Below are 27,206 nucleotides of genomic sequence, written 5' to 3' on the forward strand. Positions count from 1 at the left end.
GTCATCCTGACAAAGTTCAGCCTGAAATCATTCCTGACATTACAATATTTGTGCATGACAGCTAGTTTATAGTTTAGGTTCATTAAAAATGTGATTTAGGATCAAATGTTAATGAAGTTAGATACTGCTGCCTGTAATTGATTATTTATTATGTGTGGAATTATTATGGGTGAAATTGTGGAGGATAACATTCCTCAGTGTTCAGGTTTCAGCTTTCTACAATTTCAGTTGAATATCATAAATATGTAGTTATTGTCATCGTCCTTGGAAGAGATGATCCATCCTTTAATTCTTGGTCAGGGCATGCCTCTAGCAACCTTAGTATTAATCTGAGCGAGAGATATAATTGGAGTCACTCCATGGAGGATGTTGCCTGGATTAGTGAGATCTGCATCAGGTATTCTGGGCCCAGGACATACTGATGACAAATGATCAACTGGAACAAGCCATTTGTGAACTAGAATGGAGAACCTCACATGTTGGAATGCTGTTGCAGCAATCCCAGTGAGAAGGAATATATGCAGGGGATGTGGGACCAAGGGATACTTTGAAATTCAACATCTAAGCTAACAAAGAAATGACATTGTAACCCAGTGTTCTTATTTACGCAAATAGAATTTGATATCACAATTAGAGATGCAACAAAGATCCCATGGCAAGGTGGAACCTTGACGACAGGTCATCATTCCCACCATCTGAGAATGGGTACCAAGCCTTATTACAAATCCCTGATAACCTCAACACTAAGGCAGCTGACCTTAGATGGAAGATACACGAGAGAAGCTGAAGCTTGGAGGAATAAATGGGATGTTTTTCACTGAACCATTCAAAGTGTATTCTCAATGGCAGGGTAATAAGGTGATAATAGACCTGCCCAGGGTTGAGGCTGAACAATACTGAAAAAATGTATGCCCAATGTTCAATGGCAAATGGATATGACAGCTGACCACAACAATCTTTCAGAACAGGACCCCACAGTGACAGATATCCAAGAGAGAGTCTCAAGTAAGACGAGCTGGACTCCAGCAGGTCCTGACATATTACAAACCTACTAGCGTAAGAGGCTAACTTCAGTTCATGAATGCCTTGCAACAGAAATCAACCTGCTGCTAGAAAGATCAGACATACAAATCTGTGCACTACCTGGACTGATTACAAGAAAGCCTTCAGCTCGGGGTTACACACATGAATACTGGAATGCTTGGAACTCTTAAGGCGGTAGCATGGTTGCCGCGTCTGTCACGGCGGTGGTGGACCGTGACGTCAAAATGACGTTTCAGGCCTGGCGCTTCCCTTGAAAAGACGGCGCAGCGCGTTGTCGTGCACCAGTCGATTTTTGTAACTTGGCGGCGCCGAGCACAACGAACCGGATGGACCGATGTGAGACCAGGCTCAGTCAGGAGGTGCGTTTGTACAGGCAGCTGTACGAAACTGCAGTGAAACAGCACAGGGAGCACGTAAACTCCCCAAACTGGTGCACAGAGATGTGCAGAACTTTGGGGAAAGAGGGAGAGTTCTGTAAGAATGTGTGGAAGAAGCTACGGGACAGATCCCTGAAGGCAAAGAAGAGGGCAGAGACTCTGTTGATGCCGGGGGCTTCAAACCTTCACCTCTTTTAACTGAATTAAAAAATTAAAATGATCTGAATACTGCAGCAGTATCATTAATTACAGTATTCCTGCTCTTGACAGCAGCATTGTTTTCTTCTCCACTTTCGTGGTTGTAGAGTAGAGGTAACCTTCACGTAGCAGCGCCACCTCTGTGATGGAGAAAATTGCAACTACTGGCGCGCAACGACTTGCGCCACTATATAGGGTCCTATGGCGGGCACGAACTCGTGACGTCATCAACACTGCTCGCGCGAGCAGACGCGGCAACCATGCTAGAGCCTTTAGAACATCAACAGATCATTAAAAACCTTCATTAAGAACTCATTGTGACTGTGGAAGACAACCCTGGAGGCCATTTCCAATCCAGTTACACAATTTACCATGTAACAAGGAGATGCTCTGTCTATGCAACTGTTCTGCCTTGGTCTGAACCCCATTAGCCACATCATCACAAAGAGTGGTTATGGATACTGGTTCCAAAGTGGAGCAACTATTAGCCACCTCTTCTAAGTGGAGAACATCAAGCTGTGTGCCAGGAATGAGTGAGGCATCAACTAACTAATCAGCCTGACCAGGATGTACAGTATGAACATTGTGATGTTATTCAAACTAGATAAATGCGGTCAACTGATATCTAAGAGAGGTGAGTTGATTACAACTTAAGCGGCTGAACTACGAGAAGGCATAGCAGGCGTGCAGGACAGCTACAAATACCTTGGGGTTCCACAGGTAAATGGCAACCATGAAGAAGCTGAAAGGAGGTACCTACAAAGAGAAAGGCAGGTCCTGAAGAGTCACCTGAATGGAAAGAGAAAAGGCTGAGCCTTCAATACATGTACCCTACCAGTCATCAGATACCCCACTAGTATAATTACCTAGTCAAAGGAGGAGATAGAGGCCACTGAGGAAAGCTCCTCACAATGCACGGAGGGTATCAAGTTCAGCCCCCTGAGACTGTACACTAGGAGGGAGGCTGGGGGCTAGTGAATCTCAAAGCCACTATTCAGGACGAAACAACAAAGCTCCAGGAATATATCAGGAAGCTGGCCCCCAGTGATGAACTGCTAAGTGAGCGCTTCAGGCAGCTGAAACCAAGGGAAGGGGATAAAGAAGTGGAGGAACAACCATGGAAGGATAAGATTCTGGACTGTTTGTACCACAGACAGATTAAAGAACAGGCCTATACAAAGAGGTCCTATCAGTGCCCAGAAAAGGCTACTCTGCGAGACAGTACAGAGGCACTAATCATGGCAGCTCAAGAACAGGCCCTGAAAGTCAAAGTCAAAGTGCGTGATGACTCCAAAGGTCTTGGACAATAACATTTAAAATCTTGTGGGACATTCATATTTAGACTAAGCTAAACTGGTGATGGCCAACCAATTGGATATTATGGTGGTCAACATACTACAGAAGAAGGCAGTATAGATTGATGTAGCGGTTCCCAATGACAGCATTATCAACAAGAAGGAACACATGAATCTTGAAAAATATCAAGGGCTGAATGAGGAAGACAATATGGGAAGTGAAGGAAACAGTGGTCCCTGTAATAATCGGAGCATTCAGGGACATAACCCATAAAACTGGGAGAGTGGCTGCAATAGACCTTAGGACCAACATCCGAGATTTCTGTCCAGAAGAGCGCATTTCTAGGAACTTCTAGGCTTGCTGAACCTCCAAGCTCCCAAGCCTAGGTAGAGAACCCAAGCTTAAGAGGGCAACTACCCACAGGAAGGGTGAGTTTGGACTATATATATATAGTCAGAGAGAGAGAGAGAGAGAGAGAGAGAGAGAGCCAGAGACAGACAGAAACAAGTATGTCTATTCTGAGAAACAGACTCTACTGTTCTTCTTCTCTTCCTGCCTTCATAGCAAAGACACTCTTGGACGATTCATCACCACAGCTGCTGGCACATAGGAAGATAGAGCTGCAGGAGAGACAAAAGACTTATAGGTCCAACACGTACAATACAAAGATTTCAAACATTGCTGTCAAATTCATAAAGTTTTCGCATTTGTATCACACCCTGTATGTTTTTGCATATGTGTGTGTGTGTGTGTGTGTGTGTGTGTGTTTCAGATGGCTAACATGGGCTCAAGGGATTCCCAGATGTATTGATGCCAAAACAGAAGCTGATTTACCCCAAGATGTCCGCTTTGACAATGAGAAGAGGAGTGATTTTGAACATTCTTTACACTATGCGTAGGTGGTGCACACACACAAAAACCTACATTTTTAACATGATTTCGAAAACTTTTGAAAATGTGACCCCTTCCTTTTCATCAGCTTGCTTGAGCTGTCTCTGAAAAAAATGGCCATCACTTTTGGGAAGTCCTGGAATGACCTTGAAGATTTCAAACGGATCTTTTGGAAGCTGAGAAGCCCCATAGCTGGTGGGTTAATAAAAACTAAACCATTCTCACCGGATTTGCTCAGGGAAATCCTAAAAGCTTAAATTGGAGGCAACTAGACTTCTTTTCTGGTTCTGCTTTTTCTTCAACAACATATTTATTGAACTGCTCTAAAGAAAAGCACACATGGTGTTCCATTCATTGATACATTTAAGCTAAACACAAGCTTTCGAGCCCATACCACTTCCCTCAAGATACCAGGGCTTCTGAACAGTTTGTAGTCAAACACATTTTAGCATTCACAGACCATTTGGTACCAGTCTCAGTAATCTTAAGTCAATTCAACTAAATTCAGTTCAGTTCAGTTCAGTTAGTCTGGGGTTGGTTGGTCAGAAAATCCTTGATCCAGGTGCAGGTGAGAGGGGGGAGGCCCAGGGTGCCCAGTGTGGTAATGAGAATGTCTGGGATGATGGTGTTGAATGGCGAACTATAATCCACAAAGAGCATCCTGGCATCGCTCTGTTGTTGCTCCAAATGTCTCAACGCAGCGTGCAGAGCTATGGCGATGGCGTCCTCTGTGGATCTGTTTGCCCGGAAAGCGAACTAGTGGGGGTCAAGTGTGGGGGGCAGATAGTCTATGATGTGCTTGAGAAGTGAGAGGGGATTTGAGTTGTGGTTATGCTTCATTCAATGGGAGACATGGGCCAGGGTGAGCTGAGCTTTTCATAGATGATATTTGTATCGTTAGTGGTTGAAACCTTTTTTTAAACTTTTTTTTTTATTATGGCTTATTGCTGCAGAAAGACAACTGTGAAGATTGCGAGAAGAGGGGTGGGAACTCAGAAGTGCAAGGGAAGTTTAGTTTCACAGATGTATTATTAGTTTTTCCTTTTTATCGTCTGTTTTGGGAATGAAGATTGAAGTGAACCATCGTGTTCCTTGATTGTCATCTAGTGGAATATGTTTTCATACTGTTTTGGTATAACTGCAAATTTTTGTTTCATTTATGTTTGTAACACAGGTGGGTAAAAGTATGATGAATAGAGTAACAATAGTCCTATTACAGAGATCAAGATGTTGTCGTGGAATATTAAGGGTGCTAAATTGTCAGGATCTTTGGGGTTTTTGGTTTTTGGTTTTTCTATGTTCTAGTTTTGGTTGGGTCAACCTTGTTTCTTTGCCTTAGTTTAGTATTTATTTCAGTCAGATGTTTGTTTCCTGTTAGGTAAATCCTGTTCCTTTGTTCATTTCTCGTCATTTACTTCCTTTTCATGTCACACGTTCATTACTAATCAGCTTACCTGTCTTTGATTCCCATGCCACTCCCTTACTATATTTACCCCTGGATTTCAGTTATTCCTTTTCACATCATTTCCGGGTTGTTAGTTTTTGTCACTCATGTAAATTCCTCTGTCTAGTCATTTTCTTGCAGCTCTATACAGACTCTGTTTGTTCCTCCTCAGTTCAAGTTTAACTTATGTGTTTCTAGCTCTTGCAGCATTTTTTTTTGCTTAAATAAACCTTTTGTTCATAACTCCTGCATTTGGGCCCTTAACCTCCTTTTTCCTTTTTCCTTAACAAAAATGAAAGATATTAATAAAGTATATAAATTTTCTCATGAAACACGGTATTTATTACAAGACCCCGGCAATCAGAAAATTATAGATATCTTGCCATCCTTGTCGGAAGACAAAGTTAAGATTAAGATCAGATTTATTGGTCATACACATGAAATTTGTCCTCTGCTTTTAACCCATCCAGGTTGGCACCTGTTGACACGCACATGCACATGCACATGCACATGCACATGCACATGCACATGCACATGCACATGCACATGCAGGGCAGCCATTCACAGGGCCCTGGGAGCATGGGGGTACGGTGCCCTGCTGTGAAGAGGAGGTGGAGCTGACACACCTCCAGCTGTCAGTTCTGGTTATTGGATGAGTGACTCTAACCACTGAGCCACGGCCCCCCACATTAAATTTAAATTGGGAGGGCTATGATATTAGAGGAAGTTCAGCAAGCCATTAATAAATGAAGCTCTGGGAAGTCCCCAGGAAATGATTCATTCCTGTTTTTTTATAAAGTGTACTCTGATATATTGGCCAAGATCACTTCAAGTATTTTGAGATGCCATTGTTAAATGTATGCTATCAGAAAGTATGCACTCTGCAGTAACTATACTTATACACAAAAACGTAGACCCTCAGCAGTGTGGCAGCTATAGACAAGTCTTTACATAGTGTGGCCGCTACATAAATCAAAGATGTGTATTTTATCTGACTATTTCTACTATTGTAAACTGTATTTCATTACTATTACAAAGGCAGACACACTTACCTGGATGAGCTTGTGTCCCAGAAGGAGAATATTTAATGAACAGGGTTAGGGTAAAGGGCAGATTATAGTTCTGCGTCTATCGTCTTGACGTGTTGCTTTGCTCTGGTCGCGAACCACTTTTCATGTTATGGTTCTGCAACCTCGGTCTGGAATTTCTCGGGACGCACAGCAGTTTCCCCTCGCGAGAATTTCGGTGGGCGGTGACGAGAACTTGGGGGGCGCCGGCGGAAGTGTTTATCTTTCAAAAAAAAAAAAAAAGTGTATGCAAGATATGGATCTGGAGTTGCTCGACATCGAAGAAGAACAGCTTCTTTTATTGGAGTTGGCGAAAATGCAAAGGAGGAAGCCACACAGACAACCGGAAAGGCACACCGAGGACCAATCACAGCCGCTTTTGTCTGCGCACTTCCGTTGGTGGTCTGCGTGCGTCTGTCGCGTAGTCAGGATTTTTCTGAGGTGCATGACAACGCGCGCAGAGCCTCTGCGTGGGGGAGTGGTCAAGATTTTGACGCTCGCAGAGGCTCTGCGTCCGAGCGTCAGAGGCTTTGCGTCTGAAGCATAAATCAGCCTTTACACTAACGATTATGAACTTTGGTAATTGTAATGCTGTATGAGTCCTACACTGAGACAAACCTCATGGGGTGCCCAGTATTTACATATAAATCATATAAATCATCAGCTGTAACTGAACCTGCGTGTGCGTGTGTGTGTGTGTGTGCGTGTGTGTGCGTGTATGCGCGTGTGTGTGTGTGTGCGTGTGTGTGTGTGTGTGTGTGTGTGTGTGTGTGTGTGTGTGTGTGTGTGTGTGTGCGCGTGTGCGTGTGTGTGTGTGTGTGCGTGTATGTGTGTGTGCGTGTATGCGCGTGTGTGTGCGTGTGTGTGTGTGTGTGTGCGGGTGTATGCGTGTGTGCGCGTGTGTGTGTGTGTGCGCGTGTGCGTGTGTGTGTGTGTGTGTGTGCGCGTGTGTGTGTGACTGAAGAATATTGCATGGAGCACTGGGAAGAGGACAGGTTCTTTGGCTACCAGTGTCTGAATGGCTCCAACCCAAGACTGATTCAGAGGTGCCAGAAGCTGCCAGAAAACTTCCCTGTCACACCTGATATGGTCCAGAGGTCCATGGCTGCAAGGACCACCTTGGACAAAGAACTGAAGGTTGAGAAAAACCCCATATTTGTTTTAATAATCTATAGAGACTTTAATGTAACATTTGAACAACTGTAACATTTAGTATTCATGTGTGTTCATGTCCTCTTGACATTCTACATCTTCCTTGTCCAGGCAGGAAATATATACTTGTTAGACTACGCCATCATGGATGGGATTCCCACTAACACAATCAGGGGCAAACCTCAGTACATCGCTGCCCCACTCTGTCTCCTGTACCAACACCCAGATGATGGACTCATTCCTATTGCCATACAGGTCATTCTCTCACACCTTTGATGCCCCAAGACATACAGAAAACTAGTGAATGAATTAAATGAACAAGAGTTTGACTTATGTGTGTGTGCACAGTCGCACACTCAGATTATATTCAGTGAAATTTGATAATCCCTGTAAAGGCATGGCCTTCTTACAGCCACAAAAAAATCTAGACACTTGGTTATTGTAAAAAAGCTTGAAAGATTCTTTAAAAACTCAGCACTTAAATGAAATGTATGGATAATGATATATATATATATATATAAATAACAACAAAACTACAGCACACCAGGAATTGTAATGTAATTCTGATTCCATGGAATAGATAAACATTTTCAAAAATATCCCACACTCAGGATTTATAAGCTTTCCACTTGACTTTTTAACATTTCGGCCCTTAAGCCTTCTTCCAGATCACTACTGATCTTCATATACTACCAGAATGAGTGATGCTTTTTTGAAACGCTGAATTAAAAACCTACAAAAGGGCCTTGATGTAAAACTACTGAAATCTTATGAAACTCAGAATCGAAGAATTCTTTTAAAGGCTGCTCAGTATAATTAATCTTTGTACCTAAAATAAAAAAGGATACTGACAGTGTGTCTCACGTGAAGTTCATGTTGCGTCTTCTGTTGAGAAACAGATCTGCCTTTTCACTTTATCTTCCTTGTCTCAGCTCGAGCAAACTCCAGACTTGAGCACGCCAATATTCCTGCCCAGAGACCCCCCTCTGGCCTGGCTGTTGGCTAAGATGTGGGTGCGTCACTCTGAGTTCCAGATTTTCCAGGTCCTGTCTCACCTGCTGAGGACTCACCTGGTGGTGGAGGTCTTCTGTGTGGCCACCCTGAGACAGCTGCCAGCTGTGCACCCCATATATAAGGTCAGTCTGCAGCAGGCATATCAATTACAACTGGCATTTTCATCAATAGCCACTTTCACACACACACACACACACACACAAAAAAAACATATACCCGGTAGGACTGATGCAATTTTTAATTAAGATTTAATTCAACATAAACAGTTTGAGTAAAATGAAGTCCTTCCTCTGTTTTAAGCACATTTTCCAACACTGTTACAACTGAAACGAATACAGGACTCATTTAAAAAAAAAAAAAAACAGGTTGTAAAGCCACGATTAACGTGGCTGTTTAATGAGAAACATGAAAACATACGTCATTCTAATGTATGTTTAATGTATGTCAAAAAGTAGATTCTTAGTGCAATACCCTGGTGATGAATTCCCTGAAAATGAAACGGTAGATACTTGTAAAGATAAAAGTTATTCATAATCATATTGTAGTTTTATTGTTTCATACCTAGCAATGGGATCAGCCCCGCCTCTGTACTAAGATAACAGCGTGTTCCTTTTCCATGCTTGGAGTTTGGCCCTGAATCACTCTGAAGCTGAAAAAAAACAACTCCTAACTAGAAGTTTTGAAAATGAGTTAGGAGCTCTCTGAGAGGATTCTTAGAATTTTGATGCGTAAGGCCCCTGGGTTTGTTTTGTGATTTGAAATTGATTTGAGAAGTGACACTATTTTGGTTTGGTTATGGTCTGACACTAGTTTTCTGTGCCCCTGCTGCAGCTTCTGGCCCCTCATCTGCGCTACACACTAGAGATCAACTGTAGGGGGCGGACTCAGCTCATCTCTCCCGATGGCATCTTCAAACGAGTATGTCACCATTATGCAATACATTTCCAAATGTTTGAAACAATTTGATGAGTGATTTGTATAAATTCATGTGAAAAAAAAGGCACAATGTCTTTTGATTCTAAGGTTTTATGTGTTAGGAGATAATTGAAAATCACCTGGTCCTTAACAAGTCTTACAAATGGGTAAATACATCCTCAGATGAAAAACTATATGTATGACACAGTGCCACTAGCTACAGATTATTTACTGAAGTCATAATACAGGAGCAGTTAGAAAAAGTCTATCCTCCACAGAAATGAAGAGAAAAGGTTTTGCAGCCAGGTGCTGCTAATCAAAACACTTGATTAAATGATCATCAGTAAGTGTGAGTACCTCTATAAACACGATGCCAAGGAGGAAAGACATCAGCAATGATCTTAGAGAAGCAATTGTTGGGAATCAATCTGGGAAGGGTTATAAGGCCATTTCCAAACTATTTGGAGTCCATCATTCTACAGAGAGAAAGATTTTTCACAAGTAAGTTCACCCCAAGGTGAGACTGTGCAATGCTCAGAGAAACTGCAAAAAACTGAAGAGCTACATCTCAGACTCTACAGGCCTCAGTTGGCATATTAAATGTTAAAAGTTTCACTAGAGACTTTGGTAATTCTTTGCTCTTTGGCTCCCTCTGCAGTTGTAGCATGTAACACCATTATTGTAAAAACAAACCATGTACATGCACGGCTATACATATGAATTTGTTAGTCATGCTTTGGAGGTTGGTAAAAACCTCCAGAGGTGATTAAAAAGTCAAGAAACAAGGAAAAGTAATGTTACAGGCAGGGATGTCCCGATCAGGTTTTTTTGCCCCCCCGAGTCATTTGATTTTGAGTATCTGCCGATACCGAGTCCAGATCCGATACTTCTACAGTACATTAAAAAAATGAAGAACGGTGAAGAAACAGATCCAGGTTGTCCCTGATTCTTTATTTTCTTCACTTATTCTATCATTTAGCACTTATAAACACAGCACTTCTGTGAGGTAGCTTGAACAAAAAAAGTAATCAAGTAATAAACTAATTCATCACATTGTAGTTTAGTGCAACAATGTGTAATATAAAATCGAGCAGCAGCTCAGCCTGAAATACCTGCAGGCATGGAAACAAATAAGCAAATAAAAGTGCCACAGTGTCCTAAAGTAAGGCAGTAATGTGCTTTAACTGCACTCCTAATTCTTCCTCTCCTCCTCTGGCTGCACAGAAGGAAATGTACGTTTTCTGGATAAAAACCAACATCTCTACCTTGTCAGGCTTGATCTTGTTCCTGTTCTCATTAAGGATGTTAGCCATGTCCTCGCCACCTCTTGAAATCCCAAGTTTGCATATCTCACAGTTTGCAATCGCAACGTTTTTGTCCTCCACTTTAAAATCTCTCCACACCGCAGACATTCGGCCCCCAGCTTCTAGATGCTGCCGTGTTCTGCTTCGCTTTACGGCAGCAAAGTGACGTCATGCCGCATGTTTCTGTGTGGAGGTGAGACCAGAGACATAAAAATTTGGGGATTATGATTATTGTAGTTGGGGATACACCTTCCTCAGTGGAAATAAATGCAATGTGGGGGCATTGGAGACCCATCCAAGATGGTGGCCGCGCTGATACGTCAGCTCCAACAGGCAGCGTCAGCCTATGAGGCGTCTGCGTATATTATGTCTATGGTTCAGACGCTCTGACTCTGTACCACCACATAATAGGAAATACTAAGCTGTTATTTTTTCCCATTTGTTTTTAAATATCATAGTTCTGATAAAAAAAAATAAAAAAAATAGAATAAATATACATATATTGATAGGCTATATATCCGATGAAACGTCCAATTCTGATCGAGTGAGAAACCCCATGATCGACCCCGATTTCTGATCACGTGATCGGATCGGGACATCCCTAGTTACAGGACCTAACAAGAAAACGTTTTCATATATTTCTATGCTATGATAGATGTAAAATACAAACATGTTCTCAAAACGACAAAACAAAAAACTAAAACGTTTTAGTTTGCTTTTTCTGATTTACATTTTTGAAGCAGCTGAGTGGCGTATGTGTAAAATCAATACATTTGTTGTGGAAACTCTCTTTATGAGTCTGAAAACGACAAAAACGTACAAAAAATAGTGTGGTTGAGGTGTGTTTTCAACACAACACCGGTCCTCTTCTCACTCTCTTTGCTACATTGTTGTGTGTTAGAGTACCTGCTGAGTCTCCTCCTCTCTAAACAAAGTGTCAGTCGAGCTGTTTCAGAAGGGGTCTGGCAAAAGCCCCTGTGCTTAAACTGGTCTTTTAACCCAAGTTTTGCCAAAATTAAAGTCAGGGTGAGTGGGCCCAGCAAGCAGACTCAAGAGGTTCAGGTTATACGGGAAAGGTTTATTTACAGAGACATGATAAGTTAAAGCTGAGTTGACAGAGATCCCTGAATCCAAGGTTCTGGGTCTGTTAAAAGAGACAGACAGGTAAGTACTGTTCCAGTGAGTCAGAAGCAATTATATGTCGAAAGACAATAAGTCTTTCCTTCTTTTCTTAGATGGTTGTCCGGGCCTTGGGTGAACAGTCTGCGGTCCCATTAAAATCCACAATCATCTCTTTTGTCTTGTTTGTGTTTAAGATGAGGTGACTGTTCTCAGACCATGGCACAAAGTGACCGGCCAGTTCCCTGTACTCAGCCTGTTGTCCATCAGTGATACACCCAACAACTGCAGAGTCATCTGAGTGTTTCAGGAGATGACAGGACTCTGAGTTTTACTGGAAGTCTGAGGTGAACAGAGTGAGGAGAAACAGTGAGAGTACAGTCCACGGTGACTGTACTGTAAATGAAGGACCGGTGACTTGTCCTTCATGACGCGTCTGCACCTGTTGCTGGCTGAACTCCAACGACTCCCGTAATGCCTGAAACTCTCTGTGGAGAATCTCTAACAGAGACAAACGGGCGTCGAGACTGGATAATTTCTTGTCGATTGATGTTAAAATGTCCGACGAATCATTACCAGCTGGAGAGGTCGCACCGGATGACTCTTCGTTGCGACTTCTTTTAGAGCTTGAAGCCGTTTTGCTGGCAGACGGGCTTTGGTTGGTTTTCCCCATGACGACCTTAATCTGTAAGGCTTTCCAAACTTCTTCACTGCATTCCAGTATTTCCTTTTTATTTTACCGAAAAATATATTCATTGGAGGCGCGCCATGTTTGAATCTGCCGCTAGTCCCACAGAATCTCGCCACACTACAGCTTTACACTCCTCCTACCATTTCCGATTTAGAGAGTGTTTGGAGAGTGTGGGAGTGAATCTCAATGGCCACCCAAATTCTGATTGGTAGTTTGTTATGAATATCAAAACAGGAACCGAGGGGAAAGTCTTTCAATCAATGGTGACAGCGCAAATGATTTTCTGATTTAGAGCCAGAACTGGCTGTTATCGAGGACTTCACCGTACAGAATGACAAAATTGTCCGATTGACCATGTTGGTTGGGTGCTGACCAACTCTGATGTGGGGAACTTAAGTTCACAAAATGTTAACAAAAAGTTGACAAGCATGACGCTGGCTTTCTTGGTAGGAAAACTATAAAAAACTATATGCTGTAACTGCTGCAGCGGAGGTTAAAACCGTTCATCTTCTGCATCATTCATTCTCTCCACATCAATCTGAAGACTTCTTCTTCATTTCATTATCTGCTGTCTCGTTTCTCTGGCTTTACTCTTTTTGCTCTCTCTTGGGTTTTGGATCACGGGTTCCGTGGTTTTACTGGCGGAGGCAGGGCGTGACGTAGGCTTACGCTACACTTTCAGCCAATGATTTGCCTGAAACTGTTGTGACGTCTGCCCGGGTGCGTTTGTAAGACGATCTGATTCAACGTTTAGAGATTTGGGATAAAACAAAGAAACTCTATTTCTATCTATGGCTGTGTGTCCCCCTGTGGCTCTGGGGTTGGTTGGACGGATTTAAGAACAGGCTGTTGCAAGCCAACTGGCATTTAGGTTCTTTTTGTTTTTGCAATGTGACTGTTGTCGTGAAAATGAGCTTAAAGACACATTTCAAGGGTACAGAAGTGAAACATTTGTTGACAGTCTGTGGAACGATATTGTAGACACTGCCACAAAATGCAATCTAAAAGCTGAAAATGCAGAGAAAAAGGGTCTCAGAAAGCCAACTTGGTATGTCTGTCATAGAATATTCTTTAGGTCAGCACAAATGCAACAATGGCATCAAAGATATTTTTAGGAGAACAATCTTTTACCCTATTGTGGACACCAGATAGTTAGATGGGCAGTTCTCCAAAGACATTTGTGACATAATGAGAGGAATACAAGCTTTGGATCCAAAAAGCACAAGTTTCCAATTCAATAGATGATGACAGTGTAATATGTCACGAGTCATTGTTCATCTGAGGTTGTATTTACTTAATTTTCTCAGCTGGTAAGGACTTGACATTTTTTATCATGTCCCGACAGAGGCAAAACCTTTCACACAACTTTTTAAGTTCTTATTTTTAAGACTGCATCGTGCTACAGATTGAAAACGTCTGGACCCAACAACTTATCACACTCATGTTATTTATTAAATTACTGATGTGCAGCAAATAAAAATAATGGAATTCACACTGAGAAGCAGTATTTTACAAGGATGATGACACTGATAGTCCTCCTCATCATGGTGATGGTCATGCTTGTGTATAGGTTGTGTCAACAGGTGGTGATGGCCTCTTGGTTCTGGCCCAGAGGGAATACAAGTTGCTGAACTATCGCTCCCTTCAGCCCCACTGGGACTTCTGTGACAGAGGAGTGTCCCAGCTACCAAACTATTTCTACAGGGAACACAGTCTCATGCTGTGGGAGGCCATTCACAGGTAGAGGATCAAGGTGATCATACACCCTGAAGCACACTTCTTTGATTGAGTCTTTAGAATAATGAGAATGAGAATGATGACATGGCATGAATTGTAATAAATGTATTACCCATCAGTGTTGGAGAAAGTAGCCAGTGACAGGTTGTCTGTAGGGTGCATGCCTGTATTTACAATATGCTGTGTCACTAATTGGTAAAAAGAAGTTGTTGATTGCGAGTTCGAGCCATTATCTGCCAATCTAAAGGTCAATGGTTGGAGCCCTGGATTCTTCAGTCCACATGTTAAGTTTCCTTGGAGAAGACAGTAAACCCTACTTTGCTTGATGTGTTCCCCAATGTGTGAGTGTGTGTTTGATAGATAAAAGGTAATGGAGTGCTGTCTGTGAGGGAATGAGTTTATGTGGCATGATACCGTTTTTAGCTCACTTGTTCTGTGTAAATGATAAACTGTACCACTTCTTTCAGTTTTGTCTCAGGTATGGTGAGCCTTTATTACCAGACAGACCAGGATGTTCAGAGGGACCCAGAGCTTCAAGCCTGGATCAGAGACATATCACAAGAGGGTTTCACAGAGCTTCCCAACTTTGGTCAGTTATTCACATCAGTTATTCATCAGCACCTGTGCAGATGAGTTTAAGCAGCATAAGTTTAACCAATTTCAGAAGAAACATACAGTGTTATTCATCTTAAAATGACACATGTACAGTATGAAGGACTTTAAGTTAGAAATGACCAGAAGGAAAGACCTGAGCAACTTTGACAAAAATTACTTGATGATCAACCACAGATCTGTAGAAATCTCTTTCTTACTTTAGTTCTTTCTTTTCTTCTTTAGTTTTTTCTTTCTTTTTTTTAAATCTTATTATGTTATTTAACAAGGTTAAAAACATAAACATGGCTGTATAGTAAATCCACTTGAGCCAGCCAATAGGCTCTTCTTCAGCTGATATCACTGGACAGATGTTTCAGTCCCCAGAATACGAAACACAGTCGTGTAATATCCTGTGAGCTCTGCTGTGAATGGGAAAATAACTTTTAAGATAATTATATCTTTACTTTTCATTGTACAATTTATTTGTATTAACTCATTGGCTGCCAGCCATTTTCAGTTCAGAGCCACCCATACTGCCAAGTGTTTTTCAGTATTTTGACTGATTTTCCAAGACCCACAGAAAAGTGTGTCTTATGACTATGTACACACCGAAAGTTCCAAAAGAAAGAGTAGACTCTCTTCTTTGATCAGGAAAAAAAAGTTTGTTTCTACCATTTTCAGTCCTTTAGTAATAGACAGTAGAACATAGGTTGGTTTCACCAAAAACAGCTGTTTGACCCAAAAAATGGAGGAAACGAGCTCTATTTTTTTTTGTGCATAGTGGCACTGCTGCCACCTAGCGGGTAATTTTGCCAGTATATTCTCTGTTTAGTGTTTACAAGCCTAAGATTTAGTGACGAACTCCGCTAGATTGTCCCCCAGCCCGCTCCGTTAAAAAACGCAATTGACGTCTATAGACGTCTTTGGCAGTGAACGTTTTTTTTAAATTGACGTCTATAGACGTCAATGGCACCGAAAGAGTTAAAGAGTAAATTCTACTCTATTTGCACTTCTGTCTTGCGTGTGATGATGAATATGTTTCAGGTCTGGCAAGTAAGCTCATCAGCAGAGAGGAACTCGCTACTGTACTCGCAGTGACTATCTTCACCAGCACAGCTCAGCATGCTGCGACTAACAATGGACAGGTGCTGAACATCTACACGCTCAGACACTGCCCAGCAGTCCAGTTCAAAAAGGAACATTGTGTGCACTGTGTCTTACCACCACATTCAATGTTTGCTTGTATCTAGTTTGACTGGTGTGCCTGGGTACCCAACACCCCTTGCACCATGAGACTCCCTCCACCAGCAGACAAAGAAACTGTTACCATGGATATGATCATGGCCACCCTTCCTGATGTCAGCCAGTCTTGTGTGCAGATGGCTATAACATGGCATCTGGGACGAGCACAACCTGACGCAGTAAGTCATTGTGTTTGGTTTAGATGGTACCAGGTTCCTTTGCAATGAAGGCATTACGTGAGGACTGAGTCTGGTTTCAATACGTGGATGTGACTGTTAGTTCAAGGGAATTATTCACCCAAATTATGTAAACATATTATCTGATTTCTCCTCCATCCTTTGTCATTTGTTGAAAATTGAGCACATAGAGAACACACAAGGCAGATATGAAACTATGAAATTCTATTCTTATTCTATCAAGAATAGTTTAAAAAAAAGATTAATTCTAATTATAGATTTAAGTCACAGTAGGTATGCTACTGAATTATCCCACGGTGGCATCTTATGCTGCATCTGAAATGCATTCTGGATGTACTGAAGGGATTACTGTCATGGTCCCCAGAGTCAGAAAAACTGCCTGTTAGTCAAGTGAATTCCTGGTTAATTTAAACTGCAGGGTGTTGCAGAAGAGGCCAAGCAGCTTCTGACGCTTGATGCTTGACCACAAGACCTCAGAACCAGCCAATCAGAAAGAGGATTTGAAGATTCTTTCAGAAGAGGATGACATATTCTCACACATAAAATGAACATCATTAGCAAGCAAAGCAAGAAAAACCAACCGGTCAAAATATGGCTTTAACATGTTCCTGTTTAACATGTTCCTCAATATTTCTGTTCATGACGATCAACAGAAAAATCTGCTGCATTACTGTAATCACTTTCAGACAACAGTCTTTAATATTTAACTAACATTTAACATGTTTAACATTTAACAACTCTATCCAGTGTTCGAATTATCCACAGGGCTTCGGGGGGGTCGGACTTTTTGCGGATCAATTGATGACGTCACCCCCCCCCCAAAAAATATCATGATAATATCATGATATGCAAACACAACAATACGTTATCATTTGCAAACTCCCTGCTAGAGCCTCATATGGATCAAGTGACCACGTTCGCGGGAAGATCACATCAAAGCACTCGTCTCCGTAAACTCCGTGTTGCCAGATTGGGCTGTTTTGGATGACCGTCTGCGGGTAAAAATGGGTATTGGGCGAGTTTTTCTGTATCTGTATATGGCTCTATGGCCCTAGAAATAAATAGAATTCAGTTTAGACTGGTTTAGTTTAGATTTAGTGCCTCCAGGCGGGGTTTGAGCATGTTTGGAAATCATCTGGCAACCCTGCAAAATCCGTGCTGCGCAGGTGAATTCAGCTCAAATCTGCACGCAGCACTGTCAAGTTCAACCACCTAGCCAAAGTTTGCCTCACACACGTTGCTGCAGCAGGACGTTGCTAACTTTCCAGTTAGCAACAAGCACAGCAGCAGAACCAACACATGCAGAATAATACATAAATATTAAAATCTAGCAACGACCCAACTTCAAACAGCTGTATGGCTTACCAAAAGCCCACTAGCAAACTAGCAACTAGCCTACATTATGTAGTGCCCATAAGACGCAATCAAGAAATGTCAATCAGCAAAGTGAACCCAATACAGAATCAAGCTGTAAATTATCAGACTACAACTGCCAAATTCAACATAGCTTGTAATGTCCGCTGTAAACAGTGTGCGCTTTTCTTGAGATTGAAAAGTGCTATCAGACAGCCCCGTGGTGCTAGTAGTCATGGTATACTGCTAGCTGCTACATGAAATGGCTTCAAACACAGTCAAAATTATGATTAATCCTTTATTTGTCACAGCGGACATATGGTAAGGAATCCCATTTTTCCTACCTCTTTGTGGGCATGCTATCCTTTTTGCCTCCTTGCTAGACACAGCTATCCTTGCTTCTTGCTTGGTGGAGTCACACTATCCATTTGCCTTCTTCTAACTTAGTTAAATGATATTATTCCAAGTGTGCTTTAAACACATGATAAGCCTTGTATTTTATTTTCTGACATCAAGTATGTTGGTTGGTGTATTCTGGATTAGAGCAGTCCACCTCTGTCTTTGAACTGAGACTACTTGTGCATGTTGACTCGATGGAATTCCTCTGATGTAGTCCTAGGCTAACTTTTTTCTCATGGGAGAAAGGGAAGGGCGGTCACCTGTCTTGAGTGTTTGTAAGTTCAGTGCTTTAAAGTTGAAATAATATTAGTCTGATTTGTTAGTTTCATTTAACAAATCACGGGAAACCTCCACCTTGACACCTTAAATCCACGCGCTCGCATCTCAAACATCATTTTAACGGGCATCAAAACCCTGCATCTCAGTGCTGCCGATGTTTTGGACAATGCGCGAGCTGCCTGCGAACATGCGAAACGCCCGCTGGTGGTACAGTCCATTGAAGGGGTGTTCCAAAACGCATTTTATTTGGTTATTCATAGTACACATTGAAAAATACTAAGTAACAAGACATTTTCAACACCTGATTTTAATAATAGATCCATTTTTTCAGTACCCCCCAAAAGTGTAATTTAGTCCCATTTGGGGGGTATCAAGTCTCAACCGGGGGGGTCAGACCCCCCCGGTACCCCCCGTAATTCGAACACTGACTCTATCATATCTCTGTGACAAAATGCATTTATGCAGCTACACTCGATCAGTGGTTGAGATGGCTGGTAGAGGAACCATCCCTTAAAGCCGTTAAAGACAGACAGGCAACCAGCCAGTGCTGCAGTAATATTCTTCTTCTTTTCTTTTCGGCTATTCCGTTGAGGGGTCGCCACAGAAAATCCTCTACCTCCATCTAACCCTATCCTCTGCATTCTCTGCTCTCACACCAACTAAAGTCCTGTCCTCTTTCATTACATCCATTCATCTTCTCTTTGGTATTCCTCCAGCCTGGTGGTTCCAACCTCAGCATCTTTCTTCAGATATGTTCACAATTCCCTCTCTGTACATGTCCAAACCATCTCAGTCTGGCCTCTCTGACTTTATCTCCGAAACTTCTAACATGCGCTGTCCCTCTGATGTACTCATTTCTGATCCTATTCATTGTCTTCACTCCCAAAGAGAACCACAGCCTTTTCATCTCTGCACCTTCAGCTCCTCTGCTTGACTTTTCCTTTGTGCCACTGTCTTACCACTGTTTGTACACCTTTCCTTTTATTCTTGCTGATGCTCTTTTATCACACATCACCCCTGACAGTTTTCTTGCTCTGGACCGTTGACCCTAAGTTCTTAATTCCTCCTGCTGCTTTATCTCTACTTCCTGTAAACTCACCGTTCCATTTGGGTCTGTCTCATTCAAACACATGAACTCTGTTTTACTGCAGATAACTTCCATTCCTCTCCATTTCAGGGCATACCTCCACCTCTCTAGATTTCCCTCCACCTGCTCCCTGCTTTCACTACAGATCACAATGTCATCTGCAAACATCATAGTCCATGGAGACTCCTGTCACACCTGATCCCTCAGCTTGTCCATCACCATAGCAAACAAGAAGGAACTAAGGACTGATCCTTGATGCACCTCTACCCTGAACTCCTCTGTCACACCTACAGCACACCTCACCACTGTCTTACAGCTCTCATGCATGTCCTGCATCACCCTAACATATTTCTGTCACTCCAGACTTCCTCAGACAATACAACAGTTCCTCTCTCGGCACCCTGTCATATGCTTTATTTAGATTCATACAATTCCAAATCAAGACCTCCCCTGGGTAAATCAGATCACAACCTTGTTTTTCTCTGTTCAGCATATAAACCCCTTGTCCAGAGACTACCCGTCACAAAAAGGAGTTAGAAAGTGGTCACAGGAAGCTGAAGAAGCCTTACAGGGTTGTTTTGATGCAACCGATTGGATTTCTCTTTGTAAGCCACATGGAGAGGACATTAATGCCATGACTGAGTGTGTGACTGACTATATAAACTTCTGTGTGGACAACACCATCCCCACCAGAACAGTGAGATGTTTCCCTAATAACAAACCCTGGATCACCAGTGAGCTGAAGAAACTATTGAACAAGAAAAAAAGAGCCTTTAGGGAGCGAGACAGGGAGTTACTGAGGAGTATACAGAAGCAGCTCAAAGTCAAGATCAGAGAGAGCAAGGAGGTGTATAGAAAGAAGCTTGAGTGTAAACTGCAGAGGAACAATATCAGAGATGTGTGGTCAGGAATGAAGAAGATCACAGGCCTCAAGCAGAGGGAGGATCGGATGGATGGAAGTCTGGACAGAGCAAATGAGCTGAACACATTCTTCAACAGGTTCAGTTCAGGAACAAGCTCACCATCCTCCCCTCCTGTTCCCAGCCAAAGAGACATCCCACCCTCCTCTGACCTACAGCTTTCCTGTAACATCTCCACCTCCACCTCAGTCATGGATTCTTCTGCTTCCACTAGTTTGTCTTCAACCAAATCAGGAGATGCTGCTGTCCCCTTTGCCTCCCCCTCCCACTTTTCTGTTTCTAGAACTCAGGTGAAGAGGCAGTTGGAGAGACTGAACCGGAACAAGGCTGCAGGTCCAGATGGTGTCAGCCCCCAAGTCCTGAAGGCCTGTGCAGAGCAGCTCTGTGTGATTCTGCAACACCTTTTCAACCTTAGCTTGACCCAAGAGAAGGTACCACTGTTGTGGAAGACATCCTGTCTGGTTCCGGTACCAAAGAAAACTCACCCTTCAGTCATCAATGACTACAGACCTGTTGCCCTGACATCCCACATCATGAAGGTCCTGGAGAGACTCCTGTTGACCCACCTGTGTAAGCAAACCAGCACATATCAGGACCCCCTGCAGTTTGCTTATCGCCATGGAGTTGGAGTTGAAGACGCTATCATACACCTGCTTCAACAAACCCACTGTCATCTGGACAAAGCAGGCAGCACTGTGAGGATCATGTTCTTTGATTTCTCCAGTGCATTTAACACAATTCAGCCTGATCTGCTTCGTCTGAAACTCCAGAAGACTCAGGTGGAGGCCTCAACAATCACCTGGATTAATGACTACCTGACAAACAGACAACAGTTTGTCAGACTGAAGAATTGTGTGTCTAACCAGGTGATCAGCAGCACAGGAGCACCACAGGGGACTGTACTCTCACCATTCCTTTTCACTCTGTACACTTCAGACTTCCAGTACAAGTCAGACTCCTGTCATCTACAGAAATATTCAGATGACTCTGCAGTTGTCGGGTGTATCAGAGATGGACAAGAAGCTGAGTACAGAGAGCTGGTGGACCGCTTTGTGGCATGGTGTGGGAACAATCATCTCATCTTGAATGTTAACAAAACAAAGGAGATGATTGTAGATTTCAGGAGAAACAAGGTCAGATCAAACCCTGTTTCCATCATGGGAGAAGAAGTGGAGGTGGTTGAGGAATATAAATACCTTGGTGTTCATGTGGACAACAGACTGGACTGGAGACACAACAGTGAAGCAATCTACAAGAAAGGACAGAGCAGACTGTACTTCTTGAGGAAGCTAAGGTCCTTCAAGGTTTGCAACAAGATGTTGCAGATCTTCTACAAGTCTGTTGTTGAGAGCGTCATTTCCTCTTGCGTCATCTGTTGGGGCAGCAGCATCAGAACCAGGGACCTAAAAAGACTCAACAACCTGATAAGGAAGGCTGGTTCTGTTCTGGGGACGACTGTGGAACCTCTGGAGACAATAATGCAAAGAAGGATTTTGCATAAAATCAAGAGAATTATGGACAACCCTGAACATCCTCTCCATGAGACTGTTATCGGAAAACAGAGTCTCTTCAGTCAAAGGCTTCTTCAGTTTGGATGCAAAACGGACCGCTACAGGAAATCTTTCCTGCCCACAGCCATCAGCATCTATAATAACTCCTTGATTTAATTGAGTTACATCAACATTTAATTTCCCTCTGGGATAAATAAAGTATTTTTTAATTGAATTGAATTGAAAAAGAATAGGCACACTCTCCATACCTCAGGCATCCTCCCACTTCCTAAGATCTTGTTGAAAGAAAAAACGATGGCCTCTCTCGCCCTCGCTATCTCTGGGTTGGGATGTGAATAATAGAATATGAACAGCAGCGGCTGGCCAACAGAGGACGCCGCCCTCCCAACAGAAAGCATCATTCATAAGAATTTTACAAAAATGTCAAAATTTCTAATTTTTGTGTTTAAAATAGCCAGTAGCATGTGTAGCCATCTCCATCCTTTTTGAAAAGTCTACCGCCATTTGTCCTTCTGCTTCAGACTTATCACTCTATCACAAACTCTTTTCACTTCCAGACAAACTTCTCCTTCAAGATAACTCCAACTCTATTTCTTTTTCCATCCGGCCCGTGGTAGAACGGCTTGAACCCTGCTCCTAAGCTTCTTGTATTGCTACCTCTCTACCTGGTCTCCTGATCACACAGTATATCCACCTTCCTCCTTTGCATCATGTACACCAACTCTCTAGCTTTTCCTGTCCCAACATTCAAAGTCTCTACTTCCTTCTTCAACCAACAGTAGTCCACTTTCCACCGGCACTCCGTAGTCCAACAGCACTGGTTGTTGACGCAGGCCTTCACCTATACCTCCAGTATTGGGGTCACATATCATCTGCTACAGAAATATTATGAAAGAAAACGTTTTTCACTAAATAAAATGTGATTTAGTGAAGTGAATTCTTTACTTTCACAGCTGCTTTCTTGTTTCCTTCACTTAGGTTCCTTTGGGCCAATACAAAGAGGAGCACTTCACTGAGGGGCACACCCTGGAGATGATTGACAAGTTCAGAGTGAAGTTAAAGGAGATTGAGGACTACATCCTGAATCAGAATGCAGGGCTGGACCTGCCGTACCTTTTCCTCCTGCCCAGCCGCATAGAAAACAGCATCACTATATAGAAATACTGCCACACAGAAGGACTACTCTGGGTAGTGAAAACCTCACACCTCTGACACTAGACTCACCTTAAAGGGGAAGTTCGTTTTTTTTAAATGCGTTCATCTACTCACCGATAACAGTTTGGTGAAAGTCGGTGTCCTTCGGATGATATTTAGATTAGATCCGTGTATATCCACAAAACGGGAGTGAACGGGGGGCTTTCTACACACGCGTCTACTGGGATGACATCATAACCGCACGCCGCTGCAGCACAGCTCATTCACTCCGTGCTCTGTGACGGTCGGCTAACTTCACACAGAGTTTGCTGCTGCTAGTTTTGTGCAACATGGCAGGATATTTATCAGAATTTGACGACATGGATGATAACTTTGAGTACGATGAATGAGCTGTGCTGCAGCGGTGCGCGTCGATTACGTCATCCCTGTAGACACGTGTGTGTAGAAAGCCTCCGATAACCAACAACACGGCAGCTCTGAGCTAACAGTGCAATAGTATACGTACATTCATTCATTGGTCTTAAAGTATTGGTGAAATAAAGACAGATAATGCCTTATTTAGAGGCTTGTATTGTCTCTGCCCTGTTCTCTCCCGTTATGTGGGTATATGCAGATCTCGAGTAATCCAGTTATCTTCAGAAGGACGCCGACTTTCACCAAACTGTTATCGGTGAGTAGATGAACGTATTTTATGTCAGAAATAAGGTCCAGGTTTAAAAAAAAAAAACTTCCCCTTTAACATTCAAAGTTTTAGTTTTTTTTGTTGTGGGATGGGGTATTTACTGTAAATTCTTATAAAATGTTGACAACTTCTTCTGCACTGCAGAATTATATTATATTATTATGTTTAATTTTCAACATGGCAGAGCTGGAATTGTTCGTTTCTTGCTGGCATCTCCAATGAGAACAGACTGGCCTCCTACCATTTGATTTCTGTGTTCTTTTTTCTGGTATCCTCCCTCTAGGGTTACCCACAACAAGAAATAATAATGGCTGTAAATATTGTTATCAGTAGATGATATACCACTTCTATAAAGATAGTGACAATGGCAAACAATATTATTTCAAAGCAGCTGAATATTACAAAAAATAAGGAAAAAAAGGAAACGAGAAATTGTCCTCAAACTATGGCAGCTCTTGTAACAAATTGTAATGCCCAGTTTCTACCAGATTCAGCCATATGTGATCAGCTGAGGTCCGTTTCACAAAGCAGGTTTAATGAAAACTCAGAGTTTATTAACCCTGAAAGGAGGTAAACTCTGAGTTTTCCGTTTCACAAAGGGAGGTATCTCAAACCAGAGAAAGAGGGGTAACTCTAGCCTGTTTCACAAAGAGAGGTAACTTAAGCTCTCAGTCAGTTACCGTAGTAACAGACTCTCTGAACCTAACCTGGTCGGGACCAGGTTTTACTAAGTGAACCTGGAGTTTCTCTCTGTCTCCGCCCTCTTTCAGCCATTTGATTTCCTCATTCATTCAGTCAGCAGAGCGAGTTCTTCTACTTCTAGAAGTCCATCAGGCACAGCAGGAGGCGACTGTTTCCACCAACATGTCCTTTAGACAACGATCCCGTGGATGAAGGAGCAGCATTACTGCGCAGAGAATTAAATATTCATCAGGAGATGGTTATCATAGATGTTTTAGCATTTCCAGACCAGTGTTTCCCACACATAGACTAATTTGTGGCGGTGCGCCACAGATTCAACACCGGCCGCCACATATTGCGTTTCGTTATTATTATTTTTTTCAACGCTATTTAAAAAATACTCGTATTCATTAAGCTGCATTTCCTTTCCCTGCTCTCATTCAGTCTCTCTGTCCCTCGCGTCTCTCTCGCATAGCCTTCACACACACACAGCCCCTCCCCTCCGTGCTTCCCTGGAAGCTTGCTAGCTTCAGCGTCGCGTTAGATTAGCTCTATAGCTCTGGCTCAACCGAAAGAAGACGGCTGGCGAAATTCACGAAAGGTTGGTATCACGTGCACCTTTATAAAATCACACATTAAAAAGTCCTATAAAAATATTTTATATTTTGAATACAATGTTGTCCCGTCCCGTCCCGTCCCGACCCATAGCAAACAAGCGATTACTCCTTCTTTATGAAGTTAACTAGTCGCAAGTTTGCCGTAAAAAAAAAAATGTAGTTGGTTTGTCGAGGTCAAAACACTAGCAGCTGTGAATCAAATAAATTAGTTTTTTTAAACTCTTACACTGAATGTTTGCTGCTTCAATCCAGATGAGTATTGAAAAATATTTTCCGCGATTGAAAGAGAGACGTGCGTGTTGAGGATGAGGAGCAGCCTGAACCGGAGGTATCAGTCTGAAACAGCTGAACAGTCCCACCAGTGTAATTAGCTATGTTATTCATTTGTTTACAATGAAGATGTGAAAATCTGCAGATAAGCCGCACCTGTGTTACCCACCTGAAATGGGTTCTATGTGGTCTATTTAGTCTGTTATAACCCCCTTAATTTTCATTTAAGTAGAAATGGGTCTGGGTTCTTAAGGGTTAATACAATAAAGTTCTGTGTGACCAATTATTAACGAAGGAATTATTTTGAAGAATTTTTATTTTTTACACCCCATCCCCCACCCCCCCCAGTGGCCCACCACCACACATTGCCTATTCATACACAAATAAATATGTGTATGAATAGACTTAAAAAAGATATCTATAGGCCTATTATATTTTATAAAGGCACTTATAAAATGCCCGTTTTACGGGCATCTGCCTTCTTTCTGTTGGCTCAGTAGAAGTCTGTGTTAGTGTAAATAGGCTTAATTATTTAGCAGAACTGTCAGTTTGGGTGGTGTTAGAAGGACACGGATGCGGATATTTGAAAAAAAAGCAAACTTGATTTATTTCTCAAAAACAAAGTACCAAAAGAAAGCGCGGCTGAGCCGGATACAAAAAACTAAACTGTGGAATGATTATTTAACAGAACAAAACAAAACACTTGGCATATCATGGGAAAAAGACTTAACTGTGGCGTGGCGTGGCGTTAGTGATGTTACCTCCAACACCGAAGCTCCGAAGCACGCTTCAAACTCGACAGGGTAGTTATGGTGAAGCAGTGGGCCGGAGCTCGCTTCATGTGACGTCACTGATGACGTTTGCACCACTTCACTGCTTCATTCAGACCGAGTCAGCTGACTGCTTCCAGTTGATGGGCGGAGCTTTGATCATTTGGCGTGATTCAGTGTATTCAAGATGGCTGAAGCCCCGGTTCATGTCCCCGTTCTACACGTATTATACGTTACGAACAGCTCACGTTTTTTGATATGCGGAGTTTTGGATTATTCTCTCATGGAGCAACCATCGAGGAAGCGTTCTAAAGTGTGGGAATATTTCGACCCAAACAGTTCCCTGTGACAGAGTATTTTCCAAAGCTGGAGAAATTGACTCAAGAAAAAAAAAGAAACTGTTTGAGTTGCCCGAGCCACCTCATCTGACTCCTCTGGATGCGGAGGAGCAGCGGTTCTACTCCGAGCCCCTCCCGGATGACCGAGCTTCTCACCCTATCTCTAAGGGAGAGCCCAGACACCCTGCGGAGGAAACTCATTTCGGCCGCTTGTATTGGCGATCTCGTTCTCTCGGTCACTACCCACAGCTCGTGACCATAGGTGAGGGTAGGAACATAGATTGACCGGTAAATCGAGAGCTTGGCCTTCTGGCTCAGCTCCTTCTTCACCACGACGGGCCGGTGCAGAGCCCGCATCACTGCAGACGCCGCACCGATCCGTCTGTCAACCTCCTGCTCCATTCGTCCCTCACTTGTGAACAAGACCCCGAGATACTTGAACTCCTCCACTTAGGGGTACTACAAACCCATATGTACAACACACATACATACATAAGTGTGATTATATGCATCACATTTGCAGGGCTTCATATGTTGCAACAATTGCTGCTGTCAGTAGATGTTACCCAAGGGAATTGAATGAAGCTTCGGGTAGTGAACCACTTTATGACACAATGGTTCAAAATGATTCAATGCTTCAAAAAGCCTCGTTTTGCCATCACGACGTGGCGTGGCGTGGCGTGGCGTGGATGGTGACGGGGAAGGATCTCACAATGACTGAAAGGGAACCTGGAAACTAAATACTGTGGAGGGTGATTAGGGATTGAGTGCAGCTGATGGGGAAAACATGAGAAAACTACGAACTAAACTAAAACATGATCTAAAAACCTAGTCCCATGACAAGAACATGATATAGATGAGA

The 27,206-nt window shown here is 42.6% G+C and overlaps 1 protein-coding gene across 1 annotated transcript in view; it reads left to right on the forward strand.

Moving 5' to 3' along the window:
• alox12 (arachidonate 12-lipoxygenase) overlaps positions 1-23,206 on the forward strand; it is a 42,665-nt gene extending 19,459 nt beyond the window's left edge. The window contains exons 4-15 of the mRNA XM_075450961.1: positions 3,480-3,561; positions 3,688-3,810; positions 3,895-4,001; positions 7,282-7,454; positions 7,581-7,724; positions 8,402-8,605; positions 9,315-9,401; positions 14,083-14,252; positions 14,717-14,838; positions 15,888-15,988; positions 16,094-16,264; positions 22,810-23,206. Of these exons, the coding sequence (XP_075307076.1) occupies positions 3,480-3,561; positions 3,688-3,810; positions 3,895-4,001; positions 7,282-7,454; positions 7,581-7,724; positions 8,402-8,605; positions 9,315-9,401; positions 14,083-14,252; positions 14,717-14,838; positions 15,888-15,988; positions 16,094-16,264; positions 22,810-22,989 (1,664 nt within the window). The 3' untranslated portion in view covers positions 22,990-23,206. The remainder of the gene's footprint in view (positions 1-3,479; positions 3,562-3,687; positions 3,811-3,894; positions 4,002-7,281; positions 7,455-7,580; positions 7,725-8,401; positions 8,606-9,314; positions 9,402-14,082; positions 14,253-14,716; positions 14,839-15,887; positions 15,989-16,093; positions 16,265-22,809) is intronic.
• Positions 23,207-27,206: the final 4,000 nt, after the last annotated feature.

Source organism: Odontesthes bonariensis, chromosome 19, assembly GCF_027942865.1.
Source record: "Odontesthes bonariensis isolate fOdoBon6 chromosome 19, fOdoBon6.hap1, whole genome shotgun sequence".
Taxonomy (NCBI): Eukaryota; Metazoa; Chordata; class Actinopteri; order Atheriniformes; family Atherinopsidae; genus Odontesthes; species Odontesthes bonariensis.